This window comes from Borostomias antarcticus, assembly GCF_949987555.1.
Source record: "Borostomias antarcticus genome assembly, chromosome: 1".
Taxonomy (NCBI): Eukaryota; Metazoa; Chordata; class Actinopteri; order Stomiiformes; family Stomiidae; genus Borostomias; species Borostomias antarcticus.
Genome location: NC_140234.1, coordinates 11,579,934 through 11,595,523, shown reverse-complemented (window position 1 = coordinate 11,595,523; position 15,590 = coordinate 11,579,934). Strand labels below are relative to the sequence as shown.

The 15,590-nt window shown below is 47.0% G+C and overlaps 1 protein-coding gene across 2 annotated transcripts; it reads right to left on the bottom strand.

Moving 5' to 3' along the window:
• Positions 1 to 208: 208 nt before the first annotated feature.
• LOC311314786 (uncharacterized protein) lies at positions 209 to 15,347 on the bottom strand. Of its 2 annotated transcripts, XR_014630646.1 has the most exons (9): positions 15,140 to 15,347; positions 14,658 to 14,891; positions 14,292 to 14,474; positions 4,021 to 4,113; positions 3,752 to 3,790; positions 3,616 to 3,660; positions 3,297 to 3,386; positions 1,867 to 2,370; positions 209 to 726 (listed from the first exon to the last, which is right to left on the bottom strand). XR_014630646.1 is itself a non-coding variant. In XM_084445280.1 (8 exons), the coding sequence occupies exons 2-8, from the start codon at positions 14,879 to 14,881 to the stop codon at positions 2,316 to 2,318; spliced, it is 729 nt and encodes a 242-aa protein (XP_084301406.1). In that variant the 5' UTR covers positions 14,882 to 14,891; positions 15,140 to 15,347; the 3' UTR covers positions 209 to 2,315. The 2 variants fall into 2 exon arrangements, 1 of the variants encoding a protein (XP_084301406.1); XM_084445280.1 differs by having other exon boundaries at positions 209 to 2,370.
• Positions 15,348 to 15,590: the final 243 nt, after the last annotated feature.

Sequence of the window (15,590 nt, the reverse complement as noted above, 5' to 3'; positions counted from 1 at the left end):
TTTGTTAGAAGCCAGAGGACATGCATGACGGAAGCGCATGTAGTCCTAGAGCCTACAGTCTGAGAACCTCTCCCCCACACCAACCCCCAACCTCAGCAATGTGAGTACCTACAAGACCCAACTGAAACCAGGCAAACATTCTAGATTTCATAGGAAAGCTATGAAATTAAAGAAATAAGACATGAAAGTAATGTGTACAGAGATTTATTCTAAAATAAAACTGCCACTGTCATACAAGCTGGGAAAAGCACTAACTGAGAACCAATACAGCGTTTCAACTCAATATCACACTGTATCTAGATTTAAAAAATACTTAACATATAGAGTTCAGTTTTCAAAACAAATCCAGTGAATCACGAAAATGATTCCTTTAATCTGATTCGATCCTAAAAAGGGCAGGAGTGGTAGTAGTAGACATCAGGAATAGTCTCTAGGAATGTGACATCATCACCAGGCAAGGCATGCGGGTCAGGGCGGGGCGGGTAGGTTGCGGGCGTGGAGCTAATCCTGAAGAATAGCTCCACACACAGCGGCTCAGATCAACACTGTGGGAGAGAATCGAATCAGGCGAACACTTTTATGCAGACGGGGGGAGATTCAAATCAAACGAACCCCGGTAAAAGAGCTGCGGGGGTTATGAGTGGGGGGGGGGGGGAAGGGGGTTTCATCCGGGTTCAGTCGCCTCCCGGGGTTGCGGTCCTCTTCTGACTTGCAGACCTTGAACGACTGAAACAGAGACGGGAGTCAGTGAGTCCGAGGCGAGAGCAGGGGTGCTCACTCTCTACAACAGCAACAGCCTGGTTACCCGTGTACTACGTTCTAACCCGCCCCCCAGCCCTGCCTGCCTCTCTCAGGGCTCTCAGCCCCACTACTACGGCCCATTTCATTGGCCCAGGAGTCTTCCGAGGTGTTGGGGTTACATAACTGGACAAAGAGATTTAAAGGCCCCGGTTCTTAATCTCTCCAGATTACCCAAACAAAGCAGGGCAGCTAGTAGAAATGATGGATGGATTGAGCACCCAGTGTCTACGGATCGGAGGTGTGGATAACTCCAAACACCAAAGGGTGTGATCCCATGGGGTAGAAAATCCTGAGGCCAAGGAAATAGAGGGCAGTCTGAGTGTGAGCAGCCTAAAAGGGTGTCAAAAAAACCTCACTAGACAAAAGGCTGCCTGACTAAGGCAGGAGCAGACTGTATAGGCAATGAATAACTCACCCAACCCCCGACAATTATCACAACCACTCCCTATGGCCTTGTGAATGACCAAAACTAATCCACTTCCCTTTGTCTTTTGACAAGTTTTTTACAGTATCCCATTGACCTTGCATGGTTAAACTAGCATGCACACAGTGCAGATTTACAACTTACTTACAACCCAAAGGGAACAGCACAAGCACTACGCTGGCCTAATATAGGCTACTGAGACCAGTGAGAACAACCATGTTCAAAGCCACCATGGAGATATCTGATGTCTTTCAGCAGTATTAGTTGTGAATTGGTCTACGTTTTTTTTATTACAGTAGTTACATGACAGGTAGATATGTACTTTGAGAGAAGTATGAGATTATAGGTGTCATTAAATGCGGCATTAGACCAATGAGAAAATGTGTAATATAAAATTCTCACCAAATTCCTCTTTATCACATACACACACATTCTCTCTCTCTCAGTAAAAACACACAAACACACTCTTTTTAACCTTACTTGCATGCTCTGTAGTGCTTGAGAGTTAGCATATGTGTACAGCAAAGTTAGGGACAGCATGAGAAAGACTAGACAACAAGCCTTCGTGTTTGTTTGCTTTTTTTTTGACCAAATCAAATGACATCATTTAAACTCGTTTGTTGTTTTTCAGGTTCGGTTACCTTGGAGACAGTGGCAGAAACAACATGAACTGAGAAGCGACGGACGCTAGAACTGGAAGACACTCGGAGGGTCTTGAAGTCTGATCTCTCGTCAGCCCTCCTTGTCTCACCCTCTCAGAAGCTAAGCATTCAGGCCGGAGAGGAGAGCTCTGGTAGGTAGGGACGGACTCTGTAGTAGGGGGCTTTAACTGGTCGTTTGAACTCGGCCCAGCGTCAGGCTCTGGTCTGTGGCGCTGGCTGAATCTGGGTGACTCTGGCTGATTCTGGTAGGGAGTAGTAGTAGTAGGAGGCTTTGGAACAACTGTGTGTGCGCGCGCAGGGCGGGCGGTGTGCGTCTGTCAGTCGGCTCTGTAGTCGGACGGACGGAAGGTCGACCTCTCTCTAAACCCCCCCCCGGGAGCAGAGGAGACGAGCAGGCTGACTGGGTTCTGATCTCTGGCCAGCTCTGGTCACCCTCCCGCTGGACGTACACATCGCCAGGCTGACCCTGGGCGCTCCCACTCGCTTTAAAAGGAAATGGAAACACACAGGCCTGCTGCAGGTCACCGTAGTCTGATCACCATCGAGAAGGAAGGAAGGATAGAGGGAGGAAGAGGAGGAGGAGGAGGAGGAAGAGGGCGAGAGGGGTTTTGAGGTTCTCTCTGAAGAGCTATAGTCAAATTGAGGCTGGATGGATGGATCTGAAGGAGAAGAGAAAAGAGAAGACCCACCACCCTCCCTCCCACCTCCACAACCCTCCCACTAGCTGTCCCCCAAAACAGCCTCTCTCTCTCTCTCCTTCCTTCCCTCTCTCTCTCTCTCTCTCCTTCCCTCTCTCTCTCTCTCTCTCTCTGAGACTAGCCTCCTTAGTTGTGTAAGGGACTCTCTGACTAACAGGAAATTACATGCATCAGATTAGCTCTACCTTCAGGTGAGGAGTCCCTGAACACCGCTACCTCCATCTTCCTTCCCTTCCCTGCAACCCCCCCCCCCCCAACCCAAAATCCCAATCTGTCCTCCATCCATCTCCAGGTTTCTCTGGCGACTCTCTCTAGAAGGGGTTCCTCTGCACCTTCTCTGGAGGTGAGGGTAGACTTCAGGCGGAGGCCGGTGGTAGGTGGAGGTCCGAGGCTGAAGGAGGGAGGACTGTCTACCGCCCTATCGCTTACCCAATGGATGGCTAGAAAACTGAACCTCAGCTTGAGTTTGGCCGGTAGACTGACATGTCTAAGACCTGCGTGTGAGGAGGTGGGGAGGAGGGGGGGGGGGGGCCTTCCTTCTGAGACAAGCTCACCTTCTAGAATCCCATTAGGAAAAAAAAAACATTCTAGAACATCCAAAGCCAACCGTAAATTAACAGTAGTGTTAAGAACATGGGCTGGAGGACAAAGACAGGTAAACATGTGGAGGTACAGAGCAGACAGTGAGGGGGGGTTAGGGACGCGACTTACCTGGCCCTCTTGTGGCTGGGGGAGTGAGACCGAGAGCGAGACCGCGAAGCCGAACGCCCTCTGGCTCGAGACCCCGACTTGGAGCGAGACCTGGAGCGACGGCAACAACAGGGGACCAGATCTCAACCCACCACGTTAACGTTTACAGATTGTGACGAACTGGCGGTTCCCACCGCTACGTGGTTCTGTCTATCCAGCCGGTGCCCTCGACCCCCTTCCCAAGACAAATCACAAACATTAGAGGCAAAACCCGACACCCAAAAGGAGTCCAATTAAGACTGTGGATACCATTTTTTGAGAGGCGGTGTTACCAGCTTACCTCCTCACAGGGCTTCTGGACTTGGAGCGGGCAGGGGAGCCAGACCTACCGCCAGGAGAGGAGGGAGGGGTCCGTGTAAATTCAGTCAGAGCACACAGCACTCTCGCTCACTATCCCACCACAGTCTTAGTCTTACCTGCTCCTGCGCTTGGTGTATGATGATGAGCGATGGCGGCTGTGTGTGTGTGTGTGTGTGGAGAGAGAGGGAGAGAGAGAGAGAAAGAGAGAGAGAGAGAGAATCTGTATCAGTACAAGTAGGGAAGTCATCAATACACACATCACTTGTGAAAGTGGGAACGACAAAGCTGGAGGGAATGGACAGGTATGAGCAAAATGGCCGACGTCCCACCATGGTATGCAAGTAGAGGGCGAGAGAATACGGATAGGCTCGCCGTGGCAACTTACCGGCCGTCGCTACGGCTGCGTGACCGGTTCCTGCGACCACGGGACCTGGACCTGGACCGGGACCGCGAGCGAGATCCGGAACGAGAGCGTGACCTAGGGAAGCAGGAGAAACAGAACTTGTAATTGCCTTGTAATTCGGGAGCAACAGCGAGGTCCAGGAAGTGAATTCAGCCTTCATTCACTCCATTAACGTTTCAAAAAAATCCTCACATGAAGAGTTTTAAGCATGGAATCAAGCCAACTGGCTAGCAGATGATCGCTGTTACCATGTAAATGTTTACTGCACGTCACAGTCTGCCATTTTATACGCAAGACATAACTGCCTGCTTGCTACCATGGCTACAACTGAGCTTCACGATTGTTTTACACAGAGCAACGTCTGATTATTTTGATTAAATGAATGAGAAACGTCCAATATTTGATGTTACATGTTTATTGACATCCACAAGTAAACGAACTAGCTAGCAACAAGAAAAATGGCCACAAAATGTCATTATTTTAGGTTGGAAGTCAGTGGAAAGGTACCATTCGCAATGCTTTATGGGATGGGTAGTTCCTTCACACTTAAAATAATTATGTACAAAATCTTGTACCTTTGCCTTTTTTTCCGTCATGCCCTTTTCTGTTGCTCAGAGTCAAATGTGTTAACCCTCTGAGGTATGTGCTGAATTCAGAGCAGCTTTGTGAATTTGAAATTATCTGATATTTATCTAAATTTCATAAACTTAACACAGACTTACTACAATGTGTTTGATATTTTTATTTGAAGGACAATCACAGCTATATGTCATCAGGCAATTTTTAGACAGAGCTTCCGCAAATTTACTGCAAATAGGTCCCACAATGGACACACAATATCTGCGCTCTGCCCATTTAGATAGAGGTGTAATATTTCCATGGCAGCTCTTTGTTTAGATAGCATTCCCCCCCTCCGCATTTAAAAGAGGCGTGAGCCATCAGCAGTTCTTCAGTAGTCTTCCGTGTTGGCGGAACGCACCATTCAGACGAAAAGGGGAGTCGGGCCGCTGCGGGAATATCACTACCTCAAAAGACGGAACGAAAGGGGGGAGAATCTGTTACACCAATCCATGTCTGTTCAATTTAGACCAACGGCGAAACGTACGATTGGCGCAAGTACTACGTCTTAACAAGTCTGTCTGAATGACCCTATCAATAGTTTGGTCAGTATCATATTCAGCTTGTAAATACTGTAGATCTACAAACGCACAAGTTATAGAGTTTTTTTTTTTTTGCCCTCGCAAATGTTGTAAAACACAAACAAAAATGGTATTTGTGAAAAGTTTCAGCTTGGTTTAAATCTAAATATCTAAAAAAATGTTTTAATTACAACAGCTCCCTACAGGCATGGGGAGGGAAATTTCCTAAATACCTGAATATTTATTACCACCACGCCCCTGTCAAAATGGACCACAATCTTTGATAAACGACATTAACAGCCTGTCGCCTGTCTGCCTGTGACAAGTGTCAGGTAGAGAGAGAATAATGTACATGCAGGGTTCCCACAAGTCAAATATCAAATGACTGACCTTTCCCTGACTTTCAATGACTAAAAAGCTGAAATTCCGTGACCTAAATTGAACGGAAAAACAGTTGACGACACATTTAAAACCAACCATGGTTGACCAAAGTGCTGTACAATGGGCAAAAGGCACTAAAACAGCAAAATACAATATAATCAATAGCAAATAAGACCAGAACAGAAAATAGATATATTATTGGGATGCTAAGCTCATCATGTAATTAAAGCCATTGAGAAAAGGTGAGAGACTTAAAGTCATCCAAGTCTGGGCCGTTCTAATATGCAGCGGTAGGCTCTTCCACAGCTTGGGGCCAGCAACTACAAAAGCTTGGTCACCTCTGGTTTAGGGCCTGGATTTGGGGACATCCAGGAGCAGCTGACTGCTTGACCTGAGTGCTCAAACCGGGCTATGAACACGAAGGAGTTCAGCTAGATACAGAGAAGACAGGCCGTTCAAAACCTTAAAAACAAGTTACAAAATCGTAAAATCAATCCTGAAGCAGACAGGGAGCCAGTGCAGGGAGGACAGCACTGCTGTGATGTGGTCATGCTTTCTTTTTGCCTAATGGATGGGCCGGCCCTGGCTTTGGTTGGCTTGTGAGAGGCTGCAGAAAATACTGTAGACTAGAACAGAGGAGGAAGAGCAGTAGTCTTCCGTGTTGGCGGAACGCACCATTCAGACGAAAAGGGGAGTCGGGCCGCTGCGGAAGATCACTACCTCAAAAGACGGAACGAAAGGGGGGAGAATCTGTTACACCAATCCGTGTCTGTTCAATTTAGACCAACGGCGATAAATAATTCAGAGAGCCGTGTAGACGTTTTCATTTTGGAAGGTTTATTGAAAGCAAGGCGCACTGCTTTTCCCCTGACATGTTTCCGGGGTCGCGAGGTGCAGTGCTTTGGCAGAGCAGCGTGATCCAAACAACAATGAGAGCGCCCACGCTTTCAAAAAATGATCTGTGTGAACGCGAAGATGTGATATTCTACATCCGACAGCAAGACAGGATAATACAACAAAAATGCACTGACATTAGGCTAGGGAAAATAAAAATCAGACGTGGGGGATTAGAGTAGCTGGCCAGACAGCTACTTTATGCATGGAAATACCTCTACTTTAGGCTTTGTTTACAAAGCTTGTTTACAAATCGACAATTCACACATGGCCATCCCTTACCTCACATGTATTTAGAATGTGAATAGAATGTAAATCAGAAGGCACCCTATCAATCCAGGTACATTTGCACCTATGGGCCAATTTAGAAGGTCAATAGAAAGGGGACTGTTTCTTTCAGGGAGCCAGAAGGAATCAGAGAGTAATATGCGAGGCTCACTTTTTGTGTAATTAAGCTCATTTAAAAAATGGCCTATTATTTGACTGTGCTCAACCTGGAACGTCGCGATTCTAAGGTTTGTCAATGTTTTGTTGTTATTAGGGTGGTCCTTCATGAGGGGTACATTTTTTTATTCATTTATTTTAAGCTCCAACCCCCGGAATTCGTTGGAATAGTCGAGAAAACTCTCCTGGTGTATTGTTTTCAAATTCCAACATTTACCCCTCCCTCAATTTTAGTAAAGTCAAATTACTTTTTGGCTGTATGCAGCATTAGATTCAATGTCAATAAACTGCAGAAATGTAGAAATGCAAAATTTAGCCTGGCCAGTTTAACAGCCAACTATATTGCGATTCCAATGATATATTGGTTGTGTCATAACCTTACAATAATCGTGCGTAAACTAGTTACAGGATTAGATTGCGTAGTGAAACGCGAGTTGAAACTAGCATTTCACAACCGACTTTACGCGAGTCTACGCAACGTTTCGTATTTCACAAACAAAGAACAAATAAGTAGTTTGACTTGACATCCTCCAACACTGGCCGGAACAACGGGGCTTGTGTCCTGATTGAACAGCAGCTCAAGAAAGACCTCCTGTACTTCGCGAGCCGCCATCATGTCCTTGAGCTACTCCTCGCTGCGGTTTTCACGACAGTCATGGGCCCCACGTCAGGTCCGATAGTGACCCTGTTCAAGCGCTTCCAAGATCACTGGCTGTTCATCGACCGGAGCCAGTTCGAGCCCGGTGATTCCCACCCCCATGTGCATCCTCTGCTGGACCCTGTGGACAAGGACTGGTTCCAGAGCACCCTCATCAACCACAAGGGCCTTCAGGACGACTACCGGGAGCTGCTGGAATTGACTGTGATCTTCCTCGGCCAGGTCCCCCCACGAGGAGTAAGGTTCCTAGCCCCCGGACCCATTCACCACGCAAGGTGGATGTCCAAAGCCATCTACGCACTGAAGGTGTGGATGTTCCGGAGCCAGTTCAAGCTCACAGCAAAGGAGGAGGAGAGCCTGCAGCAAATCACCGTCTTCGTCAGTCGCCTATACGCGAAAGCCTGGACACTGGATCCGGAGGCCGCAGCTGCCCTCGACATGACCTGCAACTGCTGAAGGATTTGACGACCTACATGGACGTCAACCGGGATGTGGGCAAGGCAGCTCTGACCAAGCTGCAAGGGCACCTGTGGTACCTCTCAGAGGAGCTTGTTGCTCTGGCGCTCTTTGACCCCCTGGTCACGGTGGAGGAGAAGAGGCAAATCCTCACCTCACTTCACACCACGGTGGGAGATGATTCAGATGAATCTCCAGCAAAGCGCCCAAAGCTGCCCAGCCAAGCCGTCTCTGGACTCTAACCGCAAGACATGGCATCAACCAACACGCGACGGTTCTTCCAGAAGCTGCGCCTGGAAGATTCCGCGACATGGCTGGAGCGGGAAGACTTCCGGACAGCGGCGGCCTTCGTGCAGGGGATAGCGGTCATCAACGACCACGCAGAGCGAGGAGTTGCCTTCATCCAGGAGTACAACCGAAGGCTAACTCAGGATGAGGAGCAACTGCGCGGAGTTCCCGGACTCCAGAAAGAAGACCGTGGATGCTGGTGTGGCGGCCCAGCAGGAGCACTAGCACCAAGTCGGACGTGCCTAGGAGTCTTGTGGATCCTTGAGGGGCGCAGAATCGTGTAGTCTGTTAGGGTCTTCTAAAGAGACTCAGATTATGTTCATGGAACCAAAATGATACTTCCAAGTTGTGTTAAAATATACTGCAGTTACACTTGATTTACGTTGGGCTACTGCCGCTACAAACTATGTAGTATGTATTTGAGGTAGAAAGACATTTTTCTTAAGATTTTTGTTATAGTTTAATACATTTAACTGTGTAATGAGGTAACCATTTATAAAACACTATGTTGTGTGTTATAAGCTCATGAGAAAAGGAGGGACGCGCTCAACTCACTTATACTATTAAATTCTTGCATGCAATGACAGGGCGCTAAGCTAACATTTTTCACTAGGAGCACAGAAAGAAATTTAGGAGCGCAACGAAAAATTGGAAATAACATTTTTATTAGCAACACACACATTAGGCCTACTGCCAACAACAATAAACAATAATAACCTGCTCACCATAGGAGCTCTCATCCTCTCCTGCTATACTATTCCCACACACTTCATCAGGTGCACTGGTCCTAATGAATACTATACTATTCCCACACACTTCATCAGGTGCACTGGTCCTAATGAAGACTATACTATTCCCACACACTTCATCATGTGCATTGGTCCTAATGAAGACTATGGCCCAATCCCAATACCCCCCCTTAGCCCTAGCCCTAGGCCCCACCCCTACATTTTGCGCATTCACGCGTAGGGTAGTGTGTCCCATTACTTTTAGCTTCTAGGACTAGGGAGCATATCGAGGGCTAGTTCAAACAGCCCTCCAAAACGAGGGTTTTCAGATGCCGACTTGAAACCGAGGGGTAGATGAAAACTCACACAATGCTTTGTGAACCGAGGCAGTGATATGAAACATAGCTGCCGGTGCCGTGAAAAAACGTGGGAAGAAAGCCCAATATCTTCGCAAATAATTATTAAAACAATTTAAAATCCGTGGAAAAGCTTAGTTTAATGTAGATGCAAAGGAACATGTCATTGGATCGTTATGGCATGCATTTCAGAAAGAAATCGCTTTTTACGATGTCAACGGCATTTCATTATGTTTTGATGTGGATCCAGTAAGTTACTGGTAGGCTATGGTGCAATGTTGAATCTAATCTAATCAATAGAACTTTGTGTAAACAACGATTTTTGAGTGACTCGACTCCCCCTGGGTCTCACCGAATTCCTCTCCCTCCTTGGTTCCACTTTGCAGGGCAAAATACGATTGAATGGGCTTCATTTTATTTTTTGTTAACATTACTGGCAGGGGCATTCGGCGTCTGCAAAGTCGTTTTTGAGTGAGGGCAGCTGAGCTGTCATCGCGCGTCATCCCAAGATTTCTGCGCGTTGCAGGTTGCAGTCGTGGGACTTGTAATAAATAAATAAATAAAAAAGTTGTGGGACTTGTAGTTTTGTATACAGGTGCGCGAAACTTTGACTCTAGTTTGATCCAATTTGCATGGATTTATTTTAGACGCAAAATGCGAGTGAAATAGTTGAAAACAGTACTCGCAGTGTGCTTTTTCTGATCGCACAAAACTATTTTTAGTCGCAAATGCGAGTAAAATGGTCGCACCTTAGAGCCCTGAATGGGTGCTCCTATAATGGAAATGTCCATACTCAGAAACAGGAAAAGAAATAGGCAGCACTCCAAAATGCATATAATGTATATTTTATTGCCACACAAGGGACGTTTCGGGCGATGCCCTTCGGCCAGAACACGCTGAGGAAGGGCATCGCCCCAAACGTCCCTTGTGTGGCAATAAAATATACATTATACGCAATTTGGAGTGTGTTATAAGCTAACATTTTGGGAATAAATGGCACAAAAAATTTTCAAGGATTGTTGTTTTTATTTTCATTTGAATCCTTATACGCTCTATTTATTCCCAGATAAAAAGCGTCTCTTGGCGATCCTCAGGGTGAAACTTCAAGGTCGATGAGGGAGGGGTAATTGTTGTCCGATTGAGAAAATAATTCACCAGGAGAGTTTTCTCCACTATTTCAATGAATTCCAGGGGTTGGAGCTTAGACTTTCCGAATTTCAATTTTAAGGACCACCCTAGTGGTTATGATAAAATCTTACAAAGCTAGTAGTATAAATATAATATATTGCCATGTCGGTTCCCATACCTCAAGGTTACAAATATGATTAATCTCTGAGCCAGTTGGCTTGGTTCCAGGTTTAAAACTCTTCATATAAGGATGTTCTAACACGTCAGTGGAGTGAATGTAGGCAAAATTCACTTTCTGAACCGAAGCCCAAAAAAAGAAAAGTGGGCGGTCACATTAGCGCACTTTAATTCAGGCTCTATGGCAGTGCACAAACTGGAATAACACAGCTGACAGTCCATTTCCTTTGTGACACCTGAGGGCAAAGTTTTGTCAGTTATTATTTGAACAAATTGCAGTTAGGAGTTTATACATAGCCTAGGGCACCCGTCTGCCTTATATTGCTGGGAATAATTAAAGAACGTGATGTCTCTAGCACCTGATGGGAAAGGCCATGAATGAATGGAATGTAGCCTGATATTATAGATGCTCGAATGGGATTCTCACCAACCTCCAGTCAGACAGTACCTGTGGCTGTATTCACAAAGAATCTGGGAGAATCTGGGGGAATCACTAGAGGTCCTCCAAACTAGCGCTAAAACTTCCTAGTTAGGAGCTTCACCTAAAATGTACGGGGTACAGGGGTTAACAGGGTTGACCTCTTTGCCAGGCATGGCAACGTGTTTCACGTTCCTGCTTTCTGACCATGACCACTATGACTGGTTCGTGTGGGGCTACATCATGGATGTATTGGGCTACATAAGTGTGTCGGTGAATCCATCATTGGCTACTTTATAGGGTAATACTAAGCTACTCTATTGTCGGAAATAGAAAATTTGGACTGGAATGGAGTTTGAACAATTTAGGGTAGTTGCGATTATAGGCCTACTTAAAACTCACTGTCACATTCTAATAAAGGCTATTAATTAAAAAATGAACCTTTAAAAATGTTTGTGACAAAACAATTATCAACACAATAAGTGAAGCATCTTTCCATAGCGTGCGCGATCGAGTTAAGAATCAAGTGGAAATGAAATGACGCGCCAGGACTATTTGGGGGATGGAGAGGGCATAGTACTCTCATTTTGGCCATTTAGGAGTCATTTTCAGGCTAGGATGTTTTGTGAAAATGGGCTCTGATCATCAGGTAAGGTCATAGTTCAGTACTACTACTCAAAGTGTTTTTTGTTTCATGTGCAAGTACTTCCAATTTCCGCCTTTGCCCAAGCAAATTTTGAAAAAATGCATTTCAGGGAGAGGTGTACCGCCCTACCACACCTGTGTGTGTGTGTGTGTGTGTGTGTGTGTGTCTGTTGTAATGGAAAATATGTGTTATTAGACATTATTTGAATTAATTTGACATACTAGACCTTGGTTAGATCTCTTTAACAGTGTCTGTTGTTTAGGCCACAGAACTGGCCTCTGATACCTTGGCTAGAGAAAGAATGCTATGTACTCTAATCTTATGTTTTTGTAGAAGTGACTGTCTCTGCTCGCGCCCCAGCCTTGCCATTCTCTCTGTTGACAAAACAGGATTCCGGCTGGACTGGGGGGTGGGATGCGAGGGCTATTAATTGGCCCAGACACCAAGGTTGTTTTTGACTGTATAAATATTGACTGTAACCGCAGATCTGGGCCATCATTTCTCACATTGCAGACTGCTTTGTGCATGAAGCAACTGAGGTTTGATGGTCTCCTTCTCCAGACGGGTTATTGGGGGTGTGTGTATGTTACTGGTCCTCTTCTCCAGACGGGTTATTGGGGGTGTGTGTATGTTACTGGTCTCCTTCTCCAGACGGGTGATTGGGGGTGTGTGTATGTTACTGGTCTCCTTCTCCAGACGGGTTATTGGGGGTGTGTGTATGTTACTGGTCTCCTTCTCCAGACGGGTTATTGGGGGTGTGTCTATGTTACTGGTCTCCTTCTCCAGACGGGTTATTGGGGGTGTGTATGTTACTGGTCTCCTTCTCCAGACGGGTTATTGGGGGTGTGTGTATGTTACTGGTCCTCTTCTCCAGACGGGTTATTGGGGGTGTGTGTATGTTACTGGTCTCTCACCCTAGACGGGTTATTGGGGGTGTGTGTATGTTACTGGTCTCCTTCTCCAGACGGGTTATTGGGGGTGTGTGTATGTTACTGGTCTCTCACTCCAGACGGGTTATTGGGGGTGTGTGTATGTTACTGGTCTCTCACCCTAGACGGGTTATTGGGGGTGTGTGTATGTTACTGGTCCTCTTCTCCAGACGGGTTATTGGGGGTGTGTGTATGTTACTGGTCCTCTTCTCCAGACGGGTTATTGGGGGTGTGTGTATGTTACTGGTCCTCTTCTCCAGACGGGTTATTGGGGGTGTGTGTATGTTACTGGTCCTCTTCTCCAGACGGGTTATTGGGGGTGTGTGTATGTTACTGGTCTCTCACCCTAGACGGGTTATTGGGGGTGTGTGTATGTTACTGGTCTCCTTCTCCAGACGGGTTATTGGGGGTGTGTGTATGTTACTGGTCTCTCACCCTAGACGGGTTATTGGGGGTGTGTGTATGTTACTGGTCTCCTTCTCCAGACGGGTTATTGGGGGTGTGTGTATGTTACTGGTCTCTCACTCCAGACGGGTTATTGGGGGTGTGTGTATGTTACTGGTCTCTCACCCTAGACGGGTTATTGGGGGTGTGTGTATGTTACTGGTCTCCTTCTCCAGACGGGTTATTGGGGGTGTGTGTATGTTACTGGTCCTCTTCTCCAGACGGGTTATTGGGGGTGTGTGTATGTTACTGGTCTCTCACCCTAGACGGGTTATTGGGGGTGTGTGTATGTTACTGGTCTCCTTCTCCAGACGGGTTATTGGGGGTGTGTGTATGTTACTGGTCTCTCACTCCAGACGGGTTATTGGGGGTGTGTGTATGTTACTGGTCTCTCACCCTAGACGGGTTATTGGGGGTGTGTGTATGTTACTGGTCCTCTTCTCCAGACGGGTTATTGGGGGTGTGTGTATGTTACTGGTCCTCTTCTCCAGACGGGTTATTGGGGGTGTGTGTATGTTACTGGTCCTCTTCTCCAGACGGGTTATTGGGGGTGTGTGTATGTTACTGGTCTCTCACTCCAGACGGGTGATTGGGGGTGTGTGTATGTTACTGGTCCTCTTCTCCAGACGGGTTATTGGGGGTGTGTGTATGTTACTGGTCTCCTTCTCCAGACGGGTTATTGGGGGTGTGTGTATGTTATTGTGCTGTTTGTATTGTATGAGGCTACTGTGCTGCTTGCCTGCTTGCATGTAATACACTTTGTTAAACCTAGAATGGTGGCATTCACTCTCTCCTGAACAATACTCCGTGACAGAAATTTCCACAACACTGTACACCCACGTTGGTGGATACGAAATGAACTTCTATTAGTTCTATTAGGCCGGGAGCTAGGCCCACACCACAGGATGTCTTTTGCTACCTTTTTTCCACTATTATTTCCTGTTAGCCCAGACCTTGGGCCATCACCAGTTGATAACGAGCACTCCCAACTCGGGCCCGTTTGGTCTCAGGGGCCAAAAAAAAACTTTTGGGGAAACCTTTCTTGCGAAATTATGTAAATGCAAATATGAAGGTACTGCAAGGTGCAAGGTACTCACACAGTATGTTAGCCCATATCTTGCGATGGCCCAAGGTATGGGCTAACAGGAAATGAACAAAAAAGCCTACCTGCTGCGGCGTCCCCCTCCCCTCTTGTTGAAGCGGTAGCAGTCATAGGCGTAGTGGCCCCTGTCTCCGCACTGGTAGCAACGGTCGCTGGGGTCAAAGTGGCGGCGACTGGGACGGCCATGGCGACTCTTCCTAGACATGCCTGTAGACAGCTCCACGCGAATACGGGAACCACAAAGTACCCTGGGAAAGGGAGAGGCGAGGAAGTAAGGAACGAAGGGAGGGGTGATAGTTGAGAAAGAGATTTGCAGTTTTCTGCAGTTTATGGATAAAAGATGGCCCAAGTCATGATCCAAGTCACATTTTCAAGGTTTTCAGGACACATCCACCCGCAAAACCATCGTGTTAGAAACAGTTCATACTCACTTCCCGTCCATCCCCTTCACTGAATCCTCCGCGTCCCGTGCGTCCTCGTACTCCACGAAGGCGAACCCGGGCGGGTTCCTGGCCACCCACACGCTGCGCAGAGGGCCGTAGTAGCTGAACGCCCGCTCCAGCTCACCCTTGGCTGCACCGTTGCCCAGATCGCCCACGTACACCTTGCAGTCGGTGTTCCGCGAGGAGCTGCGCGAAGACGAGTAGTGAGACATTTCTGCGCACCTGTCGTTGAGGAGAACACGAGAAGCGAGATGTCAGTGGGGAACTTGTTATTGTGGGGTCATATCCTGGTCCTAGCAAGATGGGGACTGATGAAATGCTGATGAAATGCGAACTTGTTGCAAACAATTACAGAGACGGCCTAACGTTTGACCATCGCTATGGGACGTCCCGTTTATCGTTTTACCAAGGGCTGGTCGGGCCCGTTTTCGTAAACAATGCAATGGCGTCCGACGGTTCGTTAACGTCACCTTGCCCTGCAGACAGTTCTGATTCAGAGGTCCGTCACCCACGGTTAGTTTTCAGATATGAACCCTAGACGAAGCAGTAGAGCATCGAATAACCCCTTGAGATATCCCGATTGAAAGCTATGAATGTTTTCCAAATGTTGTTTGTTTCAGTGTTGTTGTTTTTTTAACCAAAGAACAACACTCCTAAAGCACTCAACTCGGCAGAAGCTTCGAGCTTGCTAGCGATTTTTCCGGCTTGCCATGTTTTTAAATATCCCCCTACGGAGGGTACATAATACACACTGCTCACACGGAACTCTCAGGGATGATGAGAAGTGTTTGCTCAAACCTGGCAACCGTCCGGTTTACAGGGTAGCTCGAGGAACAAACACAGCGCCTTCGCAATCAATACTTCAGCAATGCGCAAGATGGCGCTCGAAGCATCCAGTAGATTACATCGGTACACATCGGT

Coding starts and splice junctions, on each gene's coding strand:
- LOC311314786 (XM_084445280.1), bottom strand. CDS start 14,881: ATGTCTCACTACTCGTCTTCGCGCAGCTCCTCGCGGAACACCGACTGC. Junction 3,791..4,020: donor CGCAGCCGTAGCGACGGCCG/GTAAGTTGCCAC, acceptor ACACACACACAG/CCGCCATCGCTCATCATCAT. Junction 3,661..3,751: donor TACACCAAGCGCAGGAGCAG/GTAAGACTAAGA, acceptor TCCTGGCGGTAG/GTCTGGCTCCCCTGCCCGCT.